This window comes from Bos indicus x Bos taurus, chromosome 6 (genome assembly GCF_003369695.1).
Source record: "Bos indicus x Bos taurus breed Angus x Brahman F1 hybrid chromosome 6, Bos_hybrid_MaternalHap_v2.0, whole genome shotgun sequence".
NCBI classification, from domain to species: domain Eukaryota; kingdom Metazoa; phylum Chordata; class Mammalia; order Artiodactyla; family Bovidae; genus Bos; species Bos indicus x Bos taurus.
In genome coordinates, this window is record NC_040081.1 from 64,974,850 (window position 1) to 65,002,223 (window position 27,374).

Sequence of the window (27,374 nt, forward strand, 5' to 3'; positions counted from 1 at the left end):
TAATAATAATTTATTCTCCTCCATTACACTGAAGCAGGCTACCTATTTTCCTGAAACAACTTCTAAACCTAGCCCTAGTCTAGGACCAGCAAGGCTTTCTAAGCTTCCTTGCCATGGCTTATTAATGTATTTTTCTTCAGTCACTTTCCTAATTGGCAGTGGCGGACTGGATGAATCTCTGACAGCGGGGAGGAAGGCGGCTGGTGGGCTGGCAGCTTGCTGATTAGCATGAGCTACCTTGTGCCAAAGTCAATTCTGGGATGCCAGGTGTGCCGCCTGTTAGCACTCCACAGCCCATGCCTTGTGGAAGACAGAGATTTGGAACGGGTTTTGCAGAGGCTGTATTCACCCTGCACCGGTTTTCTGTTTATCGGTTTCATATCCTGCAACCACCCAGGCATTCTACTCCTGCTGCCACTTGATCCCCGCTTTCCAATTAAAACTATCCATGTCTCCTTCTAAGGCGCCCTAATTCTTTAGCCTAAATACGCTGAAGCTGTATCCAGATGATTTTCTGATTTTTCTCTCTTTTTAACTTTTTTTTCAGCTTTATTATGGTGTAACTGGAAAATAAAATTGTAATATATTTAAAGTGTACAGTGTGATGAAATGATACATATTATGAAAGGATCCCCACCATGGAGTTACTTAAACTCATCTCACATATTTACTGTTTTTCTTTCTTTTTGATGAAGACACAGGTTCAATTCTCTTAGCAAATTTCAGTTACACAATAGTGTTATCAACTATAGTCATCATGTTATACGTTAGATCCTCAGACCTTATCCATCCTGCAACTGAAAGTAAGTTTGTACCCTCCTCTCAGCCTCTCCCTAGGCCCCCATCCCCTGGCAACCACAATTCTGTTCTCTGTTTTCATTAGTTTAACTTCCTCTTTGCTTGGATTTATTGCTCAGTCCTTATGGAATTCTCTTTTCTATTTCTGCATGCCTTGATCCATAGACCTCTTGGATTTATACCACATTCTACAGTATCCTTGGTTTTCAGAAAGTACTCAGGCTTGCTATATATAAAACAATAAAAGTATATGTTCACTTTAAGATTTAATAAAATCTGTTTACATATTGTTTTAAGGATCCTGTTAACATCCCAATTAGGTAGACAGCATAAATTTTACATCTATTTATAATGGAGAAAATCTAGACTTCAGAGAGGTTACATGCTTGTTTAATCCAGAAGTGGAATCAGGACCTGGCAGAAGCTTTCTTTCTTCCTGGTGCAATAGTCTTTCAAACAGGTATTTAAGCACTCAACATTATTAGTTGTTTTATTTAATAAATTTATTTATGATTATTATATTACTTCAGATCATGATTATCTCTTTATTAAACTACAACAAACTCATTATTAAGTGACTTTCTACCGAGTAGGTGACCGGTTTCTCAAAAGTTGAAGTGGAATGTTCTTATCTGCCATTTTTTTGATTGCCTATAGTATGTGTTTCATATAAGTACACAGAACCCACTTTCTATATAACTTTCTTGGATTAAATGAAGAAGCATTTTTCACTCACCAATTCCAGCTGCAAAAAAGATGATTCTAATATTAATAGTTTGTTGGGTGTGCTGGTAGAGGGAAGAAATCCCCCAGAGTAGGACTAATGTTGAGACCTACGGGGAATTAGACAATGATGAGGTAAACAGGACAAAGGGAAGGGAAGCAAGGGGGAAGGGAGGGAAAAAACTAGGGATGATATTGATAAAGACATGAAGAAAGCAGATACATTGATAATTCAAGATGATAATCTGATAATTAGACATTTAAAATTTTGTTTTATAATGTATATTGTTAGTGTAATATAGGATTTTAACCATACCTAAAGAGAGGTCAAGCCTTTGCTTTCAGCTTCTGGCACATGATTACTACACCTAGATTGAAAGTCTGGGGGCTTTGGCCCACTGAATAGTGATAATTGAATGTTGGCTAACCTATTGTAATGGTAAGTTTTACTTGTTTATTTTTTTCCCTGAACCCATGCAACCTTCTTTTGGAAACAGCACTCTGATTCCTTAATTTAAAAATTAGGAAAGTAGCCTACTTACACTTTTAGTCTATATTGCTTTGCTAACCTAACTCTCATTGAACTCACAAATGTATTTATATATATCTGGGCTTCCTTGGTAGCTCAGTAGTAAAGAATCTGCCTGCCAAATGCAGGAGACTTCGATCCTTGCATTGGGAAGGTCTATTGGAGAAGGAAATGGCAATCCCCTCCAGTATTCTAGCCTGGGTAATCCCATGGACGGAGGAGTCTGGTTGTAAAGAATAGAACACGACTGAGCAACTAAACAACAGCAACAACATTCTATCTATCTAAACCATTTTCCCTTTGCTTATTGCCTCAGTGTAATCTACTTAATTGTCTATCAGTTTAAAAACAGGTAAAAATAACTGTCCTCTTGAAATTTAAATTCTTGTGGGAGAGACAAACCAAACAAAAATGTATTTTTCTATAAGATACTGGAAGATGATATGTGCAATGGAGAAAAAAAAGAACAGGACCAGTGTAAGCAGAAGAGTCAGGATTGGGAAACAGTTCATAGTTTTAAGTTATCTGTCAGTGAGGTCTCTTCACAAAGATGACAGTTAAGACAAAGCCTGAATGAGATGAAGGAATTAGCCATCTGGGAAAAGAGAAATTCAAGCAGAGAGAAAAGATAAACCTTTGAGGTGAATGACTGGTATACTCATGAAATAAGAAGGAAGCCGAGTGGATGCCAGGGGAAGGGGAGGGTAAAGGAGGGGTGTGAATCTGTCCATGATGATTGTATCAGGGATAAGAATGTGATCCATGTAACTTACTAACCAGTAAGACTCAATTATGGGACTTGATCCACATCTTTGATGGTATGTCCTGTGGATATATGTACAAGCTCATGATTAATTAAGAATGAAGTTAACAAAGAGGCTTAAGTCAGCTTGACTTGCATTTCATTATACCAAAATAAAGGAGATTTGATTAAAAAACTGAACACACACTGGCATATTTCACTTAAATACAGGAATTTCAAAGATTCTGAAATTCCCTTCAAACAACTAAACACTGACGATATGAATGTCAAAGAAGCTGGATTATTGCCCAGATAGGTCTGTCTAAAGATTATAGAGTTCGTAAATCCTGAAACATGCCATCTTGTGATATTGAGCCTAAGCTGAAGCAAGAGCTGATGACTCTTTACATATTTATTGATATGAAGGAGAGAATTAAGTATTAGACAATAAATAGTAACAATAATAGCAATGAGTTTATAGAATTTACTGTATGCCAGAATTGTTCTAAGTGTTCTGTGTGTCTATAAATGTATTTGTGGGTGTGTTAATTCCCAAAACTACCTCACAAGGTAGATATTATAATTCTAGTTCTACAGAGCTACAAAATTAAGGTACAAAGAGGTTAAAAAGACGTCCCATAACTTTCCTAATTTGGTAATAGTACTGTCAGATTTTGAACCAAGATACAAGCATTCCTTGGCGATATTACAGGTTTAGTTCAAGACCACCACAAAAAGTGTGTATCACAATAAAACAAGTCACATGGAATTTCTGGTTTTCCCGTGCCTATAAAAGTTATATTTACACTATACTATAGTACTCTTGCCTGCAGAATCCCATGGACAGAGGAGCCTGGTAGGCTGAAGTCCATGGGGTCGCTAAGAGTTGGACATGACTTCACTTTCACTTTCACTTTTCACTTTTTACTTTCATGCAGTGGAGAAGGAAATGGCAACCCACTCCAGTGTTCTTGCCTGGAGAATCCCAGGGACAGGGGAGCCTGGTGGGCTGCCGTCTATGGGGTCGCACAGAGTCAGACACGACTGACGCGACTTAGCAACAGCAGCAACAGCATAGTCTATTAAGTGAGTAATAGTATTTGTTTTTTTTTAATCACTCAGTCATGCCCAAACCTTTCATGACCCCATGGACTATAGCCCTCCAGTCTCCTCTGTCCATGGGATTTTCCAGGCAAGAATACTGGAGTCGGTTGCCATTTCCTTCTCCAAGGGATCTTCCCAACCCAGGGATAGAACCCGTCTCCTGCATTGGTAGGCAGATTCTTTACCACTGAGCCACCAGGAGAGCAATGTCTCAGGTGAAAAATACTACTGCTAGAATGTGCAAGCATCATCTGAGCCCTCAGTGAATTGTAATCTTTTTACAATAGTAACATCTAGGATCACTGATCACAGATCACCATAACAATAATAATAATAATAAAGTTTGAAATACAGTACAAATTACCCAAATGTGACACAAAGTGAGCAGATGCTGCTGGAAAGATGTCACCAAGGGACTTGTGTCATGCAAGGTTGCCATAAACCTTCAAATTTGTAAATAATGCAACATCTGCAAAGTATAATAAAGCAAAGCACAGTAAAATGAAATAAGCCTATGCTCTGGTTCCAAAATATGTACTCTCAATCATTTCATGATCTTCATAGGAAACATACTTCTTTTTCCTATTGTAGTAGAAACCACTAGCTGCTTATCTTATATTTAGTCAATACATATTAGAACACTTAATTTATTCAGGGTGACAATTTCTCAGACTCTCTGGTTATGAGACCAAGTTAGGCTAAAAATATATGAATAGAGATTATTTGAAGGGACTTATGGGAAAGCTCATTAATGGCAAACACAGAGCTAGAAGATGTCTCTTGCCCTTTTTGCTTACATCTTCCTGTTTCCTGGATATGAATGTGACACCTGGACCACCAACAACCTTTTTGACTCAAGAAGCAAAACTCCATGCTAAGGATATGAAAGAGGAAAAAGAGAAATAAACTGACTTCCTGATGCCTCTGGTGTTAACCATATCAGTCTTGTAGCATTTACTTGAGGATTTCTTTCACATGGAAAAAAAATTTCTCATATAAGACATATTTTGGATTCTTTGACATAAAATCAAACAGAGTCATGGAATAGTGTGATCTAAGTAGAAACATGAGCAATCCAAACATATCACTTTTGGAGGTTTAATTATTCCAATATTCATATAAGAGAGGAAGGTGAGGCACTTGCAAATGCAATGAAATTTGTACATATAAACTCTGCAGTTTTAGCATTTGAACTCCCTGTACACTTTTAGCAAACATACACCCTAGCAGATGTTTGTTATTTGGTTCTAGATAGAAAAAAACTCTCTATTCCATATTGAATGTGATATTACGGTAAAAATACCAGGACATATTTCTTACATATAAAGTCATTTATATACGCCTAGTAAAGAAAAAGAAAGTGAAAGTCGCTCAGTTTTGTCTGACTCTTTGCAACCCCATGGACTATATAGACCATGAAATTCTCCAGGCGAGAATACTGGAGTGGGTCAGTCAGTCAGTTCAGTCACTCAGTCGTGTCCGACTCTTTGCGAACCCATGAATCTCAGCATGCCAGGCCTCCCTGTCCATCACCAACTCCCAGAGTTTACCCAAACTCACGTCCATCGAGTTGGTAATGCCATCCAGCCATCTCATTCTCTGTCGTCCCCTTCTCCTCCAGCCCCCAATCCCTCCCAGCATCAGAGTCTTTTCCAATGAGTCAGCCTTCGCATCAGGTGGCCAAAATATTGGAGTTTCAGCTTCAGCATCAGTCCTTCCAATGAACAACCAGGACTGATCTCTTTAGGATGGACTGGTTGGATCTCCTTGCAGTCCAAGGGACTCTCAAGAGTCTTCTCCAACATCACAGTTCAAAAGCATCAATTCTTCGGCACTCAGCTTTCTTCACAGTCCAACCCTCACATCCATACATGACTACTGGAAAAACCATAGCCTTGACTAGATGGACCTTTGTTGGCAAAGTAATGTCTCTGCTTTTGAATAGGCTATCTAGGTTGGTCATAACTTTCCTTCCAAGAAGTAAGCGTCTTTTAATTTCATGGCTGCAATCACCATCTGCAGTGATTTTGGAGCCCAAAAAAATAAAGTCTGACACTGTTTCCATTGTTTCCCCATCTATTAGCCATGAAGTGATGATGGGATCAGATGCCATGATCTTCGTTTTCTGAATGTTGAGCTTTAAGCCAACTTTTTCACTCTCCACTTTCACTTTCATCAAGAGGCTTTTTAGTTCCTCTTCACTTTCTGCCATAAGGGTGGTGTTATCTGCATATCTGAAGTTATTGATATTTCTCCCGGCAATCTTGATTCCAGCTTGTGCTTCTTCCAGCCCAGCATTTCTCATGATGTACTCTGCATAGAAGTTAAATAAGCAGGGTGATAATATACAGCCTTAACGTACTCCTTTTTCTATTTGGAACCAGTCTGTTGTTCCATGTCCATTTCTAACTGTTGCTTCCTGACCTGCATATAGGTTTCTCAAGAGGCAGATCAGGTGGTCTGGTATTCCCATCTCTTTCAGAATTTTCCACAGTTTATTGTGATCCACACAGTCAAAGGCTTTGGCATAGTCAATAAAGCAGAAGTAGATGTTTTTCTGGAACTCTCTTGCTTTTTCCATGATCCAGCGGATGTTGGCGATTTGATCTTTGGTTCCTCTGCCTTTTCTAAAACCAGCTTGAACATCTGGAAGTTCATAGTTCACATATTGCTGAAGCCTTGAGTCGGTAGCCGTTCCCTTCTCCAGGGGATCTTCCAAGCCAGGGATCGCACCCAGGTCTCCTGCATTTCAGGTGGATTCTTTACCAGCTGAGCCACAGTATAGTCATATATTCATAGATAAACTTACTCAGAAATGTGAAAAATGATTTGGCTTCAAATATACAAATAATAATTGCAAACTCGTTATGATTATTCTTATTTATAGGAAGTCTTGAAGGATGTTAAGCAACTGAAAAGACCAGAAGCCACCATTTCACAAAATAAACTATATGTTTACACAAATACAAAATGAGTTTTGTACTTGCAGATATACTGCTTAGTCACCGGAGCCTTGAAAACATAAAACCTGAGGTTTAAGATGAAAAGTTTCCCAAGTGCTTTCTCATACCAGTGGCAACAGAGGGCAACTGTCTCATCATAAAAGGGAGTTTTGTTTGTTTTTTGTTCAAGAATACCCCAAGCATCTAGAACCATGTGATAAAGAAGTACTCAATAAGTGTTGGTATTGAATGAATTGGGCAAGAGCACTCAGAGAAGGTCAAAGGAGACTTTCATCACCTATCATTGCAAGATACATGGGCAGAGTCTTTGAAGAAATAGCTTTGAAAAATATCAAGCTGTCTATACAACCACAAAATAAATGCAATATCCAAAATACTAAAGAGAGAAAACCCAAAATAATGGAGCAAAGATTCTAGTATCAAAGTCGTACACATTCTAATCTCAACTCCTCTACCTGCTGTCTTGTTTGCTGTTTTTTAATTTTATTCATGGCATGAAGCCAGAACTCAAATGTTGAGAAATTTGACATTTATCTCCCAGGGCATATTAATTTCTTAACTGTGTAACAGTGGGTTTCTTTTGTTTGTTTTTTAACTTTATCCGTCAAAAAAAAGCTCCGGAGGCAGGAGGAGGGCAGATGATTTAATGATACCCCATCAGCTTGTAGGCCTGACTGTGGATTTAGAGAAGTTTGGAGAGGGCAGATGCTTAGGTAACTGCTGGGCATCGTCAGATGATGATATTAAGACTCAAAAGGAGGCAGAAAGATGAAGGGTGAAGTGAAGGATGGAATGAAAATAAGGAGGCTGACAGGCTTCAAGTATTATTCTGGACAGAACACAGGACTTTTATTGTTTACTTGCATGCACATATACATGTAGGACTTCCCTGGAGGCTTTATGGTAAAGAATCTGCCCACAGTGCAAGAGCCCCAGATTCAATCCCTGGGAAGACCTCCTGGAGAAGAGAATGGCAACCCACTCCAGTATTCTTGCCTGGAGAATTCCACGGACAAAGGAACCTGGCAGGCAGGAGTCCATGGGGTTGCAAAGAGTTGGACACAACTGAGTGACTCACACACACACACACACACACACACACATATACATGTATACCCACATGGAATTATATTTATCACAAGCTTTACACAGAGTAACTCATAGAGATAATACTAAGAATGCTTTTACCACCTAACAGTTTACATTTACACGAAAATGTCTACTGTTAACCATTCATATAAAATTTACAAATTCAAATATAGCCTGGATTTTTAACTTTATATGTTATTTTTATAACCACTCTTTTGAAACTTTTGCATATTTGTTATAGTTGAACCTAACAGCCTTGATCCTAACACATTCTGTTGATTAAAAATTAAATATTTATTCATCTATTTGTCTCTTTTCTATACTTAGGTAATCTTCTATTTGCATGTTTTTAACATATGCATTTATGTGATTTATGTTATGAAATCTGTCTTTATTCACCTCAATGCAGTATTTTATTTTCCTTACAATCTTTATTAAACAAATATTTCATTATTTAATTTCATTTAATATGCTGTATATTTACATATAAATTTAGATCTTCCTGGAAAATTGGTTCTGTCCTAATCATTTCCTTTCTGTTTTTAATTATTATGTAATTTTCCCTAAAAATGCATTTTGTCCATTACTTGTGCTCTGAAATCATGTAACATTGCTTTTAAAGGCATTTGAATCGAAATTTTCTCATATTTTTGGCCACATCCATTTTTATGTCCTTGTTTAAATAATTGGCTAATTTGAAATAGGTATCTAAGAAGATTTCTAAATCCTGAGAAATTCTTGAGGTGTTCATTCAATGCTGTTTCTTTTCCAAGCTATGACTTACAAAATGTTTTATGAAGATGAAAGTTACATAATATACAATTAACCATTTTAAAGTGTACAATTCAGTGGCATTTATGCATTCACTGTGTTCTGAACTACCACCTCTATCTAGTTTCAAAACAGTTCTACCACCCTGGGACACCCAGTTCTTACTACATAATACAACCCATTTTACCCGGTATCCACCTACTGGCAACTACAAAACTGCTTCTTGGGTTTACCTATACTAGATAATTCATATGAAAGGAAGAATACAATATGTGACACTTTTTATCCACTCTCTTTCACTTAACATAATGTGTTTGAGATTCATTCATGCTGTAGCATGTTATCAATATTTAATCCTTTCTAAATACTGAAGAAGCTGAAGTTGAAGGGATCAATGAAGACCTACAAGACCTTCTAGAACTAACACCAGAAAAGATGTCCTTTTCATGATAGGGGACTGAAATGCAAAAATAGGAAGTCAAGAAACACCTGGAATAATAGGCAAATTTGGCCTTGGAGTACAGAATAAAGCAGGGCAAAAACTAATAGAGTTTTGCCAAGAGAATGCACTGGTAATAGCAAACACCCTCTTCCAACAACAGAAGAGAAGACTCTACACATGGACATCACCAGATGGCCAACACCGATATCAGATTCATTATATTCTTTCCAGCCAAAGGTGAAGAAGCTCTATACAGTCAGCAAAAATAAGACCTGGAGCTGACTGTGGCTCAGATCATGAAACCCTTATTGACAAATTCGGATCTAAATTGAAGAAAATAGGGAAAACCACTAAACCATTCAGATATGACCTAAATCAAATCCCTTACTATTATACAGTGGAAGTGAGAAATAGATTTAGGGGACTAGATCTGATAGACAGGGTGCCTGATGAACTATGCATGGAGGTTCTTGACACTGTAAAGGAGACAGGGATCAAGACCATCCCCCTAAAAAAGAAATGCAAAAAGCAAAATGGCTCTCTGAGGAGGCCTTACAAATAGCTGTGCAAAGAAGAGAAGAAAAAAGCAAAGGAGAAAAGGGAAGATATACCATTTGAATGCAGAGTTCTAAATAAGAGCAAGGAGAGATAAGAAAGCCTTCCTCAGTGATCAGTGCAAAGAAATTCAGGGGGGGGTTGAAAATTAGAGATACCAAGGGAACATTTCATGCAAAGATGGGCTCAATAAAGGACAGAAATGGTATGGACCTAAGAGAAGCAGAAGATATTAAGAAGAGGCAGCAAGAATACACAGAGCTATACAAAAAAAAAAAAAAAAAAAGATCTTCATGATCCAGATAATCACGATGGTATGATCACTCACCTAGACCCAGACATCCTAGAATGTGAAGTCAACTGGGCCTTGGGAAGCATTACTACAAACAAAGCTAGTGGAGGTGATGGAATTCCAGTTGAGCTATTTCAATCCTGAAAGATGATGCTGTGAAAGTGCTGCACTCAATATGCCAGCCAATTTGCAAAACTCAGCAGTGGCCACAGGACTGGAAAAGGTCAGTTTTCATTCCAATCCCCAAAAAAGGCAATGCCAAGGAATGCTGAAACTACCACACAATTGCACTCATCTCACACGCTAGTAAAGTAATGCTCAAAATTCTCCAAGCCAGGCTTCAGCAGTACGTGAACCATGAACTTCCAGATGTTCAAGCTGGTTTTAGAAAAGGCAGAGGAACCAGAAATCAAATTGCCAACATCCATTGGATCATGGATAAAGGAAGAGAGTTCCAGAAAAACATCTATTTCTGCTTTATTGACTATGCCAAAGCCTTTGACTGTGTGGACCACAACAAACTGCGGAAAATTCTTCAAGAGATAGGGCACCATCCCACTTGATGCTACTCTTAAGAAATCTGTATGCAGGTCAGGAAGCAATAGTTAGAACTGGATATGAAACAACAGATTGGTTCCAAATAGGAAAATAAGTATGTAAGGCTGTATATTGTCACCCTGCTTATTCAACTTATATGCAGAGTATATCATGAGAAATACTGGGCTGGATGAAGCAAAAGCTGGAATTAAGAATGCCAGGAGAAATATCAATAACCTCAGATATGCAGATGACACCACCCTTATGGCAGAAATTGAAGAAGAACTAAACAGCCTCTTGATGAAAGTGAAAGAGGAGAGTGAAAATGTTGGCTTAAAGTTCAACATTCAGAAAACTAAGATCATGGCATCTGGTACCATCATTTCATGGCAAATAGATGGGGAAACAATGGAAACAGTGGCCGACTTTATTTTTGGGGGGGCTTCAAAATCACTGCAGATTGTGATTGCAGCCATGAAATTAAAAGGCGCTTGCTCCTTGGAAGAAATGTTATGACCAACACAGACAGCATATTAAAAAGCAGACATTACTTTGTCAGCAAAGGTCCATCTAGTCAAGGCTATGGTTTTTCCAGTGGTCATGTATGGATGTGAGAGTTAGACTATAAAGAAAGCTGAGTGCCAAAGAATTGATGCTTTTGGACTGTGGTATTGGAGAAGACTCTTGAGAGTCCCTTGGACTGCAAGGAGATCCAATCAGTCCATCCTAAAGGAAACCAGTCCTGAATCTTCATTGGAAGGACTGATGTTGAAGCTGAAGCTCCAATACTTTGGCCATCTGATGCAAAGAACTGACTCATTTGAAAAGACCCTGATGCTGGGAAAGATTGAAGGCAGGAGGAGAAGGGGATAACAGAGGATGGGGTGGTTGGATGGCATCGCCGACTCAATGGACATGAGTTTGAGTAAACTCCAGGAGTTGGTGCCAGACAGGGAGGCCTGGTGTGCTGCAGTCCATGGGATCACAAAGAGTCAGACATGCCTGAGCAATTGAACTGAATGACTGACTGACTGATAGGTGAAAAACATTCTAGTGTAAGTATATACTATATTTTGGTTATCCATTCATCTACAAAGGATATTTGGATTGTTTCTATCTTTTGATTATTAGGAATAATATCACTATAAACATCTGTGTACAAGTTTCTGTATAAACACGCTTTCATTAATCTTAGGTAATACCTAGAGGTGAAATTGTTGGATCATATGTTAATTCTATGTTCAACTTTTTGAGGAACTGCCAAACGATTGTCCATAGAAGCTATACCATTATATACTCCCCCTGCAATTTATGAGAGTTTCTATTTAAGTACTTAAGTCCCTTTTTTTCTTTTGGTTTACTCATTATTATGGCTATGCTGCTGCTGCTGCTAAGTCGCGTCAGTCGTGTCCAACTCTGTGCGACCCCATAGACGGCAGCCCACCAGGCTCCTCCATCCCTGGGATTCTCCAGGCAAGAACACCGGGGTGGGTTGCCATTTCCTTCTCCAATGCATGAAAGTGAAAAGTGAAAGTGAAGTCGCTCAGTTGTGTCTGACTCTTCGAGACCCCATGGACTGTAGCCCACCAGGCTCCTCCGTCCATGGGATTTTCCAGGCAAGAGTACTGGAGTGGGGTGCCATTGCCTTTATAAAATGTATTTTATTGTTGCTTTGATTTGCATTTCCTTAAAGTACAATGATGTACATTATTACTTGTGTTTGTTTGCCATTTGTATATTTATTTTGTTTAGAAAAAAGTCCATTTGAGTTTTTTGTCCATTTTCTAAAATCAGGGTTTTGGTCATTTTGTTTTTGAGTTGTAAGAATTCCTTATTTATTCAGGATATTAAACCCTTATCAGATGTATGAAGCTCAATTTTTTCTCCCAAATGTAAGTTGTCTTTTCACATTTTTGATGATGTTTGAGATACAAAAGTTTTCAACTTAGTGAAATTCAATTTATCTGTTTTTCTTTGTTACCCATGCTTTTGCTATCAAATCTAAGAATCCATGGTTAGATCCAAATTCATAAAGATTTATCCTGCATTTTCTTCTAATAGACCCTGTATTGTCTTCTAATAGTTTTACAGTTCTCATTTTACATTAATGCTTTATACCTGTTTAATTGTTGTGTCAAGGAGTGAAGTAGGACTCCATCTTCATTCCTTTGCACCTGGTGGTCATCCAGCTGTCCCAGCACCATTTGGTAAAGAGAATACTATTTGCACACAGAAGGGTCTTGGCACGCCTACTGAATATTCATTAGCCATAGTTGTTTGTTTGTTTCTGGACTCAGTTTTATTCCATCGGTCTATATGTCCATCCTTATGACACTACCACACTGTTTTGATTAATGTAGCTTTGTACTAGGCTTTGAAGCTGAGTAGTAAGAGTTCAGCAACTTTTTTCTTTATAGATACTGTTTTGGCTATTTGGAGCCATTTGCAATTTCACATGAATTTGAAGATTGACATTTCTGCCCAAAAAAGCCATTGGATTTCTTCTAGGTATTAAATCTATAGATTGCTTTGGGGATTATTCCTATCTTAATGGTACTATCTTCCAAAAAAAGAAACATGAGATATCTTTCCATTTAGTTAGGTCTTCTTTAATTTATTTCAGCAAAGTTTTATAGTTCTTAGTGGACAAGTGTTTACCTACTTGGTCACATTTGTTTCTAGATATTTTATTTATTTATTTTTTTTTTGTGTGTGTAATAAAGTTTTATTAAAGTATAAAGGAGATAGAGAAAGCTTCTGACACAGGCATCAGAAGGAGGCAAAAAGAATACCCACTTGCTAGTGTTAACAATGAAGTTATATAATCCAAAGAATATCTGGAGGTTGTAAAGACCTCATCAGACCTACTCCCATAATTTACATTTTAAGATAACACTGTCCTCAGGCAAGATACATCCTTGTAAAGACCAGGTCTACTCCCATAATTAACATTTTAAGATAACAGAAGGTTGAATCCAAAGACTGTCCTTAGGCAGGATACATTATTGTTATATAATCCTAAGGAATGTGGAGAAAGAAAAAAAGTTTGTCCTTTCTTCCTCCTTGAGAATTCCAGACCCCTCTCTCCTTGGGGACCCCTAGACTCCCTATCAACCTGCCTAGGAACTGACTCTCTCATTCCCCCCTTTTCTTTTAGGAGAATTATGTTGCCTAGGACATCATTATAAATGAAATTATCTTTTAAATTATTCATTTCTAATATTGAGACTAAAATTGATTTTTCAGCATTGATAATAAGAATAGCTAACAGTTGGATAGCATGTATTAAATGCCAGGCATTGTTCTAAGAGCTTTACACATGTCCATGGTCTCAAAACACTATAGTCTATAAGATAGTTACATTATAATAACATGGCCTACAAGGATGTCTCATCTAGGCCTCAAACTACATTTCTATCTGTATGCATATCCACTGACACTGAATCAGCTCACTGTCACTGAATACACTACGCCCTTTCATCCTGCTATATTATTGTACACTTTATCCTTTTTTGACTAGGATTTTTGTCCCATTTCATTCATCTGGGAATCTCCTACTTATCCTTCAAGACTTAGTTTGAATGCTAACTCAGTTACTTAATCAGCCCTCTTAGGGAACATCCATTTGCTGTATATTTTTAATGGCTTGCATGTGTCTCTTTCATAATGCTTTCATCTTATGTTGTCATTAACTTTCCTGCTTATTCTGGTGCTCTCCACCACAGTAGATTCTCAGTAAAGCCTTCCTAAATGAATGAGTGGACCAAATACACAAAGTGGCCTACTTTGTTACAAAATGTGCTCATCTTAATTCATATATCTGAAAAGCAGTAACCAAACTCCCCTGCATGTTTTAAATCAAGAAACTTAATTTTGTTATCAAACATACTACTGATAGAGAATGAAGGATCTCTTTCTCTTTCTCCTCCCCTTCCTCCCTTATTCTCTCATTTAAGGTACTAAGATCATCTTTGTTCATCTAAAAACTAATCCCTCCCCCCCAAAAAAAAACTAACAAATAAAGTAAATATAAAAGCTTAGAAATATGGTACTGTTGAACTTCATATTAAAACCTCTAAGAATATTCTTCTTTATTAACATGAAATGAAGTGTTGATAAGCAAAATGATTTAACAGAACGAAAATAGTGTATTTCATATTTGAGAACTGTTTATATTCCTTGTCAAGAATGGGACACTGACTCTGTATTTTACTTTCCTGAGCCTCAGTTTCCTCATCTATAAGGCAAAGCCAAATACTCCCTGCTCTGTGCATGACAAACTATTGGGGTGAGGATCAAGAGATAGAATGCTTTTGAAAGTATGCCATGAAACAAAATGTGCTGTACAGCACAGTATGTAGTTAGTCACTCACCAAACACTGTTCTTGCAGGCACAGATTCTCTGTTAAGCCAGAATGACACTTGGGAGAGAATGACAGTCATGATGCAAGGCAGATATGTCTGAATCACAAAATATCCAATTTTTCTTTTCAAGTGGAAATGAGCTGTCATTACGGTATATTCACCTAGAAGAAAAATTTAAGCAGCTTAAGAAACTGTAGTAGTCAATAGTTTGAACATTTTGGAAATGGAAGGGATTAGAGAAAAAAAGTCCCTGATTTAAAAATGCAAAGAATTTGTCCCATATATAGCATGGAAAATATATAACATTAAAATGCCATTTAGCATAGCAAGAGTATATAAATGAAAATTTTCATATGACCAAGGAATTTGCATGGCTTGTATACAGTGTGGTATTTGATTTTTCTCTCTAGGTCATGCTTACTGACCAAAGGACAGAGGATTCATAAGTGCTCTCTGAACATACATTATCTTAGTTGCTCAGCTCCTCATCCTCTTTGGTACCACCCTCAAGCCTCTGCTTTGACTATTTTCCAGTCTAGCCCTACTTAGGCTCTTTGTGGTACTGATCTCTAGCCACATCTCCAAGACTGATCTTTTGGCCCAGATTTTAATCCTATCACCAATTCTGAATTTACCAATCTTAATGTCTTCTCTAATATACTGGGGTCAGTTCTGTCTGATCCTCATAGCTACCTTCCATTCTGCTCTCTGGGTTTACATCTGCCAGATGTGAGATCATGAGTTCATACAGCTGTGTTTTCTTAGGGAAGGTTTCAGCTTTCCCACAGAGGCTACTAGTAATTATTTATAATCAAGCATTGAATAGTCATAACTCATGCAGGATAGGGGAAAAAGAATTAGAAAATGAGGGAAATTGTAACACTGAAAAGGTAAAATTGGCTTGTCTCAAAAGACAAGTTAGATCAGTGTTTTTTTTTAAACTTTAATGCACATCTTGGAATCTCCTTAAAATCTTGTTAAAAAGCAGATCCAGACTTAATAGGAGTCAGGCATGAGAGTCTCAATTTCTAAAAAGCTCCCAAGCACCATCTATGCTACTAGTTCTTAGACCTCAAGAGAAAAAGGTTTTAAGCAAACTAATACATTTCCAATGGCTTTAACCCATTAACTTTCTTAGGAATTAGCTTTTCTTTAGACTCATTTTTTACTGACCTGTACTAGATTTAATTGTCTCCTTCCCAATTGATTGGCCCAGCAGATCATATTGATTTAACCTAGAGCCATCAGGAGCAACCTGTACAGAATCAGACGCATTGTATGTCCAAATGTAAGTAACCTCTGAGGTTGTATATGCATCTGTAGGAAATTAGGGGAAAAAAATCTTTTTAAGCATTTTAGTAAGAATCATCAATAATAATAACATCAAAGGTTGTATATTTCATAGAATTATTGTTTACTATAAAACTGATGTTTAAAGATCATATTTTTAGTGTAAAAAAGTGTCTTTGAAATTTTAATATGAAGGGTGTGAAGCAGATCAAGAAAGGCAACCATGACCATAAGGATATTTTCACTGCAACCACTTTGATAGACAAAGATCGAATATCTTTTTAGAATCTGCAAAAATAACTGGGCTCTGAGATGGTTAAAATGTCTTCCATATTCCCAAAGTAACAGATGAAGGCATTGCAGTAAACAGGTTACAAATACCCAAGTCCCATTTAACTAGTTAATTTAGAAACAGCCATTGCTCATGAAATAATAATTGTATTCCAAAATGACATTGTTCTCTGGACATAATGGTAACTTATTTCCATGTGAGAACAATAATGATATATATTGTATTTAAAGTATTATCTTTGTAGTTAGTTTTGTAGACTTTTCTTCAAAACCTTCACCTAGTTAAGAATTAAATTACTTACCTATCATGATACAATATATTTCATTAGAAGAATGAGAATTTTGCTGAATATGTAAAATAACTCAGAATACTATAGTTTCATAAATTGAAAACACTTTAAAACATATTTATTTTAAAATTAATTATTGCACACAGATCTCACTGGACTATACTTGCATAGCATCCTAATTAAGCTGTATATTGGCAGGAGGAGACAGATCACGTACAGACCAGATATAACTTTCTGATTTATTTGGCCAAAGATACAGGACTTAGCAGAAGTGAGATGACTATAAAGCTGGAGAGCAAGCAGCGTATCTTGTCTCAGCACTTCTCTGGCCCTGATATTTCCCTTGCGCCTATATGTCCTGAGGGGGAACAGGCAGAGTTTCTCCACAGTTGAATAAGCAGACAATTCTGGCTGTCCTACTGACCTTCCGAAGAACTGCTATGCACTAGTGCTCATGGGAATATTTAGAAATATTAGTTACTTCTGGTCCCTGAGCAAAACTCAGCATCACAGTCACATTTTCAATTGAGGGAGAGAAAGAACCACCTGCCTCCAGCTGTCTGCCTCTAGGTCTTCCAGACACTAGAAAGCTCATTTACCTGCTACCTATACATTTTCTAGGTTAATACCATTGTTCTGGGGTGGTCCTGGTACTTACCTGGAACCAAAGTCTGTGACCACAAATCCATTCCCACTTAAGCATTAGTTACAATAAAGTTATTGTTGTGTCTTATTCACTGTGTGATCTTTCAATGACATACTACAATGTGTCTGCTTTTCTGACTGTCACTAGTAAAGGTTAATATCAGTGAAAGACATGTACACACCTACATCCACAAGTAAATTACATTTTGTAAAATATTTTTCTGAAATAGCATTCTAAAAATATGTGTATTTATATTATTTATATATATATCATATCATTATGTTTGTATATACATATATTTAATAGCAAATATCTTCCTATAGTTTGCATATGAATGAATTCAGCTACTCTAAAATCTAAATTTCTAATAATTACTTTCAATTAATCATTGATGATTTTGTTGTTACATATAATTAAGTAATCTTAGTAATGTGTATAACCAGCAATGCATTCTCAGTTTATCAAATGGCTTGTTTTGTTTTCCTCATGAATACATATACTGACCTTCTCTTCAATAAAATTTCAAATGACACATAATTTAATAAACTGAAAAGACATCATATGCTCCACTTTATATCAGAAGACCTCAGAGTACTCAGCAGTTCTAGATCTTAATACATATAAGGTTTTATTTTAAGCAATTATAATAATTCCACTTTTGAATTTTGATGTTTATCTTTAAACATAAATAAAAGAAAATGAAACTCTGCAAAATGGTGAAATTTTAGAGAAACTAATAAGAGACTGATGGGAGGGACTCTTTCTTACTGATAGCTATGCTTTTTGCACCTGTCATAAGGAAAACGCTCTCGCTTCATTCTTGCTAGATTAATCAGGAAACATATAACATTTTAATTTTGTTATTTACTATTATGAAAGATGTAAATCTGGATGGAAGCTCAAGAATATGTTAAAATGACTGATCCTTCCCATATCTTTTATAAAAAGAAATTATTTCATTTGTTAGGTAGGAATATGTTTTTTAGATTTGGGGTCTGGCGAGAAAAGAGAGAACAGAAAGTTATGCAATGCAGACTTGAGGCATTTTCTGGTCCACAAACACACATATAAACTCAGAGACTGTGATTTTTTTAGTGATTTTTATAAGTTGTGATTTTTCAGTGAAGTATAAAAGGAAAAAAAGACAAATTTCTTTATAAATTGCATGTCTAGATTAGGTTCCATTACATAATTTTACTTAATTTAAATCAATAACCCATTTTGAGTCCTAATCTGAATTAAAGAGTAAAGGCATACTAACAAATTATTAATATTTGATAACCAAAACAATATCAAAATCATTTTAATTATTAATTTTTATCCAAAAAATTAAAATTTATTTTAGGATGATGCCCAGAGTACTTTTAGATTTCCATTCAGGAAGTTTTAGATCAAATTAAATAGCAAGGAATTGTGTAAAGATGTGAAGCCACAGCAAAAAGCAAAACAAAACTGAATTCAAAATTGTAAGTTAGTAGAAAAGATGCTTCTTTTATTTGAGGATAATTAATGATAAAACTCCAGGAATTCCATCACTTGTGGGAGTCAAGGAAATTTTTTTAAACAAGTGAGAAGTAAATGATTAGAAGGAAAGGTCATCACCCCTTCAGCCAAAAATTTTCTTGCCAACATTTTAAGTTTTGGGTTGGCCTGTTGGTCCATATTCCATAGTGCTGTCTATACAATTAACTCTCTATGTCTCAAGTATGTACTATTGGCAAGGATAAATAAGATAATATGCAACTTTTTTTAACTCTATGTGTCAGAAAATAAATATAGAGGAAACTAAGTAAGTACAATTCAACAAAAAAATGCCTAACAATAAGCTCTACGTGTTGCCTGCAACACTTCTAGATACAGAAAACCATATTCGCAAGCACACAACATTACATTTGTCTGAAGATGCACTATAAGACATTTTAAATTTTCACTTAAAATATTTTCAGGTGTATCTATTTCATATTCAGAATTGAGACATCACTTATGTTTAGTGTCTTAATGGCACTAACTTGTCCACTGCAAAATGCCTTTCCTTCTTAGATCATCACTACATCTTCAATAAATACTTACTTTGGTATCAAGGCTTTTCAGTTATCTATTTAATACAATTTATGCAATGCAAATAAACTTTTCTGTGCTGCATCTAATGTAGTTTTCTAGCTTAATGTTTACTTGGAATAACATGACTGACTATCTTAAATAATTTTCGAAGAAGTGCTAGTACTGAAATGATAGTTTCCATGACAGGAAATGAAGGCTTTGTAATTATACAAAGAGGAGATTCTCAAAGAAAATTGGGAACTGACACCTTTTGTAATATAGAACAGAACAAATACGATTGAACTTATCATTCCATAAAACTATGATCATCAAAATACTCAGAGGGTTTTGCATTCGTATTGGCCATCATTCTTCCTTATTCTTCACTTGATACAGTCTGTGAGCAGAAGGTACATTATTTAGTCATACATATTTTTAATCAGCTGAGAGAACTGCATTTCTGTTCAAGAGTGTGAAAAGTCTGAAGCTGCTAGGAATGGACAAAGATGGGGTGCTAGAAAGAGCACGGTTTCTGAAAAGGTCAGGCTATGGAACACTCTCACAAAAGAGAGAAGCTGCTTAGCCGTGTCCATGAATTTATCCTGAACATGCCCTGAATGCCTTCTGGGCCTAGGGAGATGATTTGACCTTCCCCCTCTTTTCAATTATTCTGGGAGAGCTAATGCTTCTGGTTGACATATAAGATACAACCTCAGTGACCTAAACAACAGCCAAATGCACAGTGCCTTTTCTGAAATACTTTTTGTACACAGAAAGTGCCCACATGGAGCAATCTTGCTCCACTGACTCTTTCAAATTTATTTTAGAAAAAAAAATCCCTCTATTATTAGAAAGTAGAAAGATAATTACAGACATCCAGCTTCATTTTTCTTTTTTTTCACCTATTCTCTGCTGCCATTTGTGTCAGGCTGATCACTAAACAACAGAATCTATCCTTAACATTTTTACTCTCAGTTGGAAAAAAACCCACTTTATGTTGCATTTTTAATGCATTTGCACTTGAAAAAGGAGGTAAATGATAATAGTCCGGAACTTCAAGGAGCTCCCACTTTTTCATATGTATAAAAACATAGGGTGTTTTTTACTAGCAGTAAGGTAAATGACAATTAAACATAATAATTAAGATATAATGATATTTGAGAATACAGGAGGGCTAGCCAATTGATTACTTGAGGGAAGTCAGTATATTTTGTGTTTCTACATCTTGTTAGAAAAGCATTAAGCATCCCATCATATGAGAAGGAAGTACACAATTAAGTTGTGATGCTGACCATCTTTGATTTTATTGACCCAAAACATGTACCTCCATCCCCATACTTACAGCTGCCAAATTTCAGAGGACATGAGTGGGCATCCATTGGAAAATCCTCCAAGTGCATTGGACATTCAGCTTGAACTGTAAGCCTAAAAGTCAAAATTCCACTCTTTGTTTAAGTAAATTGGCAAGTCAAGATAAATCACTCCTTACTGTTGTCAATAGAATTAATGAATGATGAGGTAGGACCCTCATCATGGCATCCGATTAGGCTAATTCACATTTAAATATGCTTCTGTTCTTTCACATTTAGGCAATCGTTCAGAAGATATTAGCATCAATAAAATCTGAGTGCAAGTAACAAAACCTAATTAAAAATACATTTTACTTAAGCATTTCATACTCTATGGTTAGTTAAGAAAAAGTTATGTACATGTTTTTGAAGGTTAGTTTCCCATTAACTTCAATATTAACATCAGAAATCTTAAAGAAAAAAATGAAAAAAATCTCTATCATAAAAAGAAAGCTATTTTCTCCCAATGTTCCATCAATAACCATACAGCAAAACTGATACAAGAATTCAATAATGCCTTGGGGAAGCACCCTTCAAAATTAATAAATTGTAAATAAATATTATATACTATATATAGATACATATGAAAGTGAAAATGTTAGTTGCTCAGTCGCGTCCTATGCTTTGCAACCCCATGGACTGTAACCCACCAGGCTCCTCTGTCCATGGAATTCTCCAGACAAGAATACTGGAATGGGTTACCATTTCCTCCTACAGGGGATTTTCCCAACCCAGAGATAGACTCCAGATCTCCTGCATTGCAGGCAGATTCTTTACCATCTGAGCCACCCAGGAAGCCCATAGATTTTATATATATATGCTAGTCTCAGCAAGATATTTCTAGGATATATATATGCATCTGTCTTTATTTATATCTGTAAATACATACATATATATACATAAATATATATATACATCTTAGAAATATATTTTTGAGACTAGACTGTTAATCAAATGGACAGAAGTCCATAATTGTTGAATTATAAATGTTAAAGAAATATATTTTATATCTTCAAGGTCACATTAAAGAGTAATCATAGCAAATTTATTATAAAGAAAATTATCGATTATTCCATTTTGCACAAAGGTAAAGTTAAAATAGGTACTAATTTGAAATTACAGATGAATCTCTTATGATGACCAAAACAAATGTGACCAACAATTTAATTATAATGTATATACTTCTAAGAGCTTCCTAGGTGGCTCAGTGGTAAAGAATCTGCCTGTAAAAGCAGGAAATGTAGGAGATGCGAGTTGAGTTCAATCCCTAGGTTGGGAAGATCCCCCGGAGTAGGAAATGGCAACCCATTCTGGTATTCTTACCTGGAAACTTTTGTGGACAGAAGAACCTCAGCAGGGGGCTTGGAGGAGCGGAGGGGCGTGGCGCTATAGTCCATGGGGTTGCAAAAAGTCAGACATGACTGAGCACAGCACAGCATATACTTTTAAGAGAGTATTTAAGTAGAATTCTATGCAATTTTTTCCAAAATCCCCAGTTTCCAATTTTTTCTTATTCACAGGACTGATTAATGTGTAAAACCAAGCAGGATATGATATCTGTATTACAAGATTCAACAAGAGAAGCAGGATGAATAGCTAGCTTGCATTTTAGACAACGGTCATTTAGTAATGAAAACTAAAAAAAAAAGTTTTTTCTTTAAAGATCAGGACTGCATATTGTCCCTTCTTAAATAACTTTCACAACTGAAATTTACCACTTAACATTTCACATGAAATAATAATACATCAAGTGCCTGGAATAAACATCTGTCTATATATTGCTGATGAAAGTTATTTATTTATACAAAATCTTTATCAAATTTTACATTTTAGATTATACATCATTTTATTAGATTTGTAATTGTTTTCCTTGCTACATAACATTTTAAAAGATTAATTTGTGAGAAGAGTTAAAATGGAATAGTTGCTAGAGTCAACAACTATATATTTCTTTAGATAATTTTAAGATTGTATTATCTGAACTTGGAGTTACAAGGGATCTCTGAAGTTATAAAAGTATTTTTTATTTCCTAAGGAGGATCAAAATAGTAAGTGAAATTTGCTAAAAAAAGGACTTAAAATTTTGAAGGAATAGTTCATGAGATATTAAAAATAAAACTTCATCCTAGTATAAAGAACATTTTAAACCATACTGTTAAAATTGAACTTAACTCCAATGTAGTATGAAAAGTAAATTGACAAAAAAATAAATAAATTTTTAACAGCTAAAGCAATTTTTAACTTTTAACACACTAAAATGATATTCAAACTCATAAATACTACTTTACCTTTGCTTTTTAAGATTCAAGCATTCACAAAACATATTCTGGTTATCTCAATAATCTGTTATAAAGGCATTCAACTTGCTAGTTCTTGATACCTAGCTCGGCTGGTTGGTTAATACATAGATTCCTCAGTATTCAAAGGCAACATATCAGATCTACACGTATACCTCATTGTGTACAGCAGGGTCCCATCATCCTGGATTCGGAGAAGCTTATTTGGCATTGTCATATTGTGTGCCACCGATTTCTTCCCATTGTGGAAAAAGGTATCTGGAGTCCAGATTTTGCTGGCCATTAAATTGTTGAGTCGAAGGATGTTCATAGGACCTTTAAATTTTAATCGTTCATCTTTCCATTTTTGTCGAAAGAAAACATCGATTGTATATTCCTGAAATAGAAAATAGAATTTTTGAAAATAATAATTATTTTAGATACAAGGATACTATAAAATTGGAAAAAAGTAATAATATAGTTTAAAAACAGAGAAAACTATTTTGAGAAGTGAATTTTGAAAAATCATTCCTTTATATTTATCAATAATTGTTGCCATTTACAAAAGGATAAAGCATGTATATTCACACAATTAGGTACACATTATGAAAAGAAAAAGAGAAATACTTTCTCTGACCTCATTCAGTTGAATAAAGTCCCAGTCAAACTGTTTTACTGCATTGTATGGTTTAAAACTACTTGGACAAGGGGCATGCTTGAGCAGAGTCTGGGTGGATTTGTCCCAAATTACTTAATCATTTATCTCAAGAATGAATAAGCAGGCAGCCTGATTCTCAGTAGCAAAATAAAAAAGGAAGGGCAAAACAGCAACTCTTAAACATACACACTGTCAGATCTAAATGACATTTTCTGTTGCCAAAGAAACTATAAAATATCTTATTGCTTTTTTAACCCTAAAAAAATGATGAGATATCATATTGTTAACAAGAAATTGTTAGGAGATGATTTCAATAAAGTTTATTTTATGAATTAGTTGTAATGAAAATAATTTTACAAGGTATTAGAATACTAAAAATATTAATGCTTTGCAAAAAAACACCCCCAGGTTACAACGTACCTTTAAATATTCATACAGACCAACTATTGATCACTTCCTCTATTATCATTCTTCAATACTTTAAGTTGATTTATTCAATCTGTCTCTCTCTGTCTTTCATCCTCTCTCTTTATCCTTCCCCACCTCCCTTTTCTCATTCTCTCTCTGTCCTTCTTAGGACAAGAGAATGCATACATTTTAAACATGTACAATTCACAATTGTGATCAATACTGACAATTTATTGGATATTAAAATTTTGGTCAATGTATGTTCGTGCAAAAACTTTCATGATAAATAACTAAAATGTTCAGTTATGCCTCTGAGACTGGAAATTCAGAAAGTGTCCTTTGAGCACAAAGCCACAGTTATCACATGTTTGAAAATAAACACCTTAGCAGTTGGCAATTTCACTCAACTAAAATTGTCTGTTTAGAAAAAGACATTAAAAATGTCACATACTTATGACAATATCAAATCATTTGTACAAACCTCACTTAAGGAACTTCCCTGGTGACTCAGATGGTAAAGCGTCTGCCTACAATGCAGGAGATCCCGGTTCGATCCCTGGGTTGGGAAGATCCTCTGGAGAAGGAAATGGCAACCCACTCCAGTACTCTTGCCTGGAAAATCCCATGGACGGAGGAGCGTGGGAGGCTACAGTCCATGGGGTCGCAAAGAGTCGGACACGACTGATCAACTTCACTTCACTTCTTCACTTAAGTAAATGATTCTGAACAATTCCTCAAAAATTGAATGGATAAAGGTAAATAGTCAACCACTGCTGCTGCTGCTGTTAAGTCGCGTCAGTCATGTCCGACTCTGTGCGACCCCATAGACCGCAGCCCACCAGGCTTCCTGTCCCTGGGATTCTCCAGGCAAGAACACTGGAGTGGGTTGCCATTTCCTTCTCCAATGCATGAAAGTGAAAAGTGAAAGTGAAGTCGCTCAGTCGTGTCTGACTCCTAGCGACCCCATGGACTACAGCGCACCAGGCTCCTGCGTCCATAGGATTTTCCAGTCAAGAGTACTGGAGTGGGGTGCCCTTGCCTTCTCCGTAGTCAGCCACAGGTAATGATATATGGACAGAAGTAAAGAGGGGCTCTGGGTCCTAAACCTTAGCAGAAAATATCATCACCTAATCTACCCTCACTGTGATTCAGTCACTTTTTAAAATGTAATTTATAGAAATATAGCTCTATTAAAAAAAAAACCTAGATTAAAAGATGAGTTTTTAAAATTTGTTTATTTATTTTAACTGGAGGATAATTACTTTACAATATTGTGATGGCCCCTGCCATACATCAACATGATTTGACCATAGGTATACATGTGACCCTGTAAGTTTGTCCTATCTGATATGTTTTTATGTAAATGTTTCTTTGCAAATGTGGTTTTGCCAAATTCATGTCTGATGTGAGCATATTGGACACTTACCTGTTCAGTAAATGAATATATTTTACAACTTTTTATAAAACTTCAAATTTTCTATTTCTATAAAACTATGTGATGTTTATCTGTTTCAGAAATTCTTGCTAATAGTAGGAAACCTTTCCTATAGACCCCTCACATGGAGATACTCAAGGTTTCCTAACAGTAAGTTTCAGGTGAGCTCCTTTTTTTTTTTTTTAACCTTTTTATTTTGTTGAGTATAGCCCATTAACAATGTCGTGATAGTTTCAGGTGAACAGCAATGAGACTCAGCCATAAATATTTTAAACTATTTTTAAGTACACTGTTTTTGAGCCTTCAAAGCATCCCAAGCATACTCTGCCATCCTAGGCATAGTGACTGTGCATTTATTTCCTCCTCCCCACAACCAGGCACATTCATGTTACACTCTAGGCTTCCCTGGTGGCTCAGACAGTAAAGCGTCTGCCCCCAATGCAGGAGACCCAGGTTCGATCCCTGGGTCGGGAAGATCCTCTGGAGAAGGAAATGGCAACCCACTCCAGTACTCTTGCCTGGAAAATCCCATGGACGGAGGAGCCTGGTAGGCTACAGTCTATGGGGTCGCAAAGAGTCCGACGTGACTGAGCGACTTCACTTTCACTAGGCAATTTTAACAATTCCTAACCTTGCTATTCCTCAGATAAAGCAAGTGCTCCACCTGCCTGGGTCAAGAACTCAACACTCAACCACACTCCCAGTCCCCTAAACACCTGGATGAAACACTGTTTATCTATTTAGAAGAAAGTCTGTTTATCTTTACTACTTCATAAAGCTTTCCATTACTACAACACGATATACTGCAATTATAACTTTGTTCTTCTCATATTTAGAATCCTTATCTAAATATAAGAAGTAAATGAAGTTTTGCTAGTAAATAATATATATTATGATACTGGTACTCTCACTATGTCCACTCCCACTAAATGGATAGTCATGTGAGTAAGTCATCCTATGGGAAGAGAAGAAGCTACAACAGGGAACGGTCAAGGGATGCCTATTTCATCTACATTTAGTGTACTGTGATTTGTACTCAAGTAAATTTTCAAGTTATAATATCTAGCTTTGATTAAACTAACTCTAGTGAAAATAAATTGACTTTAAAAACTCACTGCTAAGTGATACCATGGATTAAAGAAAACACTAATAATTATACAATCCAAGTGGACAACAAGAAAAAGGGATATCACTTCTATGACTAACATGAGTTCTTCATTAGTCATATAAAAATGATGAACTAATAACTCTACAGAGAAATATGCAAAAGCAAATTTATAATTTTCAGTAAAGATAATTAAAATGTGAGTTTAAACCCACTATATTTAATGATGAGCTTCATCTGAAGCACATATTGTACCATGAAATCCTGGTTAATGATAGTATAAGGACATTGCAAATACTAAGTTGTTTTGAAAACCAAATACTCAGAATATGAAGATGTATATCCAGAATTGGTGGATGGGTTTTATAAAAATTGGCATGATGGTTCAGTAACCAGTAACCAATAATACACTTCTTAAACATGAATTTATGTCTCTTTCTGTAACTATAGCAGTTATTGTGACAAGTATTAAAATGATATGAATTTAGCATCAGATGATTGCTATAGTATAAACTATTTAAGCAAGATATATAAAAATAAAGCACATTTAAACATAGTAATTGTTAAAATATTCTCAGGAATAAAAATATTAGGTAAAGTAAAAATAAATCTATTTTAAAAGTTATATAATGATTATTCCTGAAAATAATATGTATTTAAAATTAATCTCATTCCA

General features: G+C 35.9%; 1 protein-coding gene across 2 annotated transcripts in view; it reads right to left on the reverse strand.

Annotated features, from left to right (window-relative positions):
• Nucleotides 1-27,374, reverse strand: part of GABRA2 (gamma-aminobutyric acid type A receptor alpha2 subunit) — a 147,556-nt gene that overhangs the window by 46,668 nt on the left and 73,514 nt on the right. For both annotated transcript variants that reach the window (XM_027544412.1, XM_027544413.1), the window contains exons 5-8: nt 23,269-23,489; nt 20,810-20,892; nt 16,084-16,227; nt 14,919-15,071 (exon numbers count right to left, since the gene is read on the reverse strand). In XM_027544412.1, the coding sequence (XP_027400213.1) occupies nt 14,919-15,071; nt 16,084-16,227; nt 20,810-20,892; nt 23,269-23,489 (601 nt within the window). The remainder of the gene's footprint in view (nt 1-14,918; nt 15,072-16,083; nt 16,228-20,809; nt 20,893-23,268; nt 23,490-27,374) is intronic.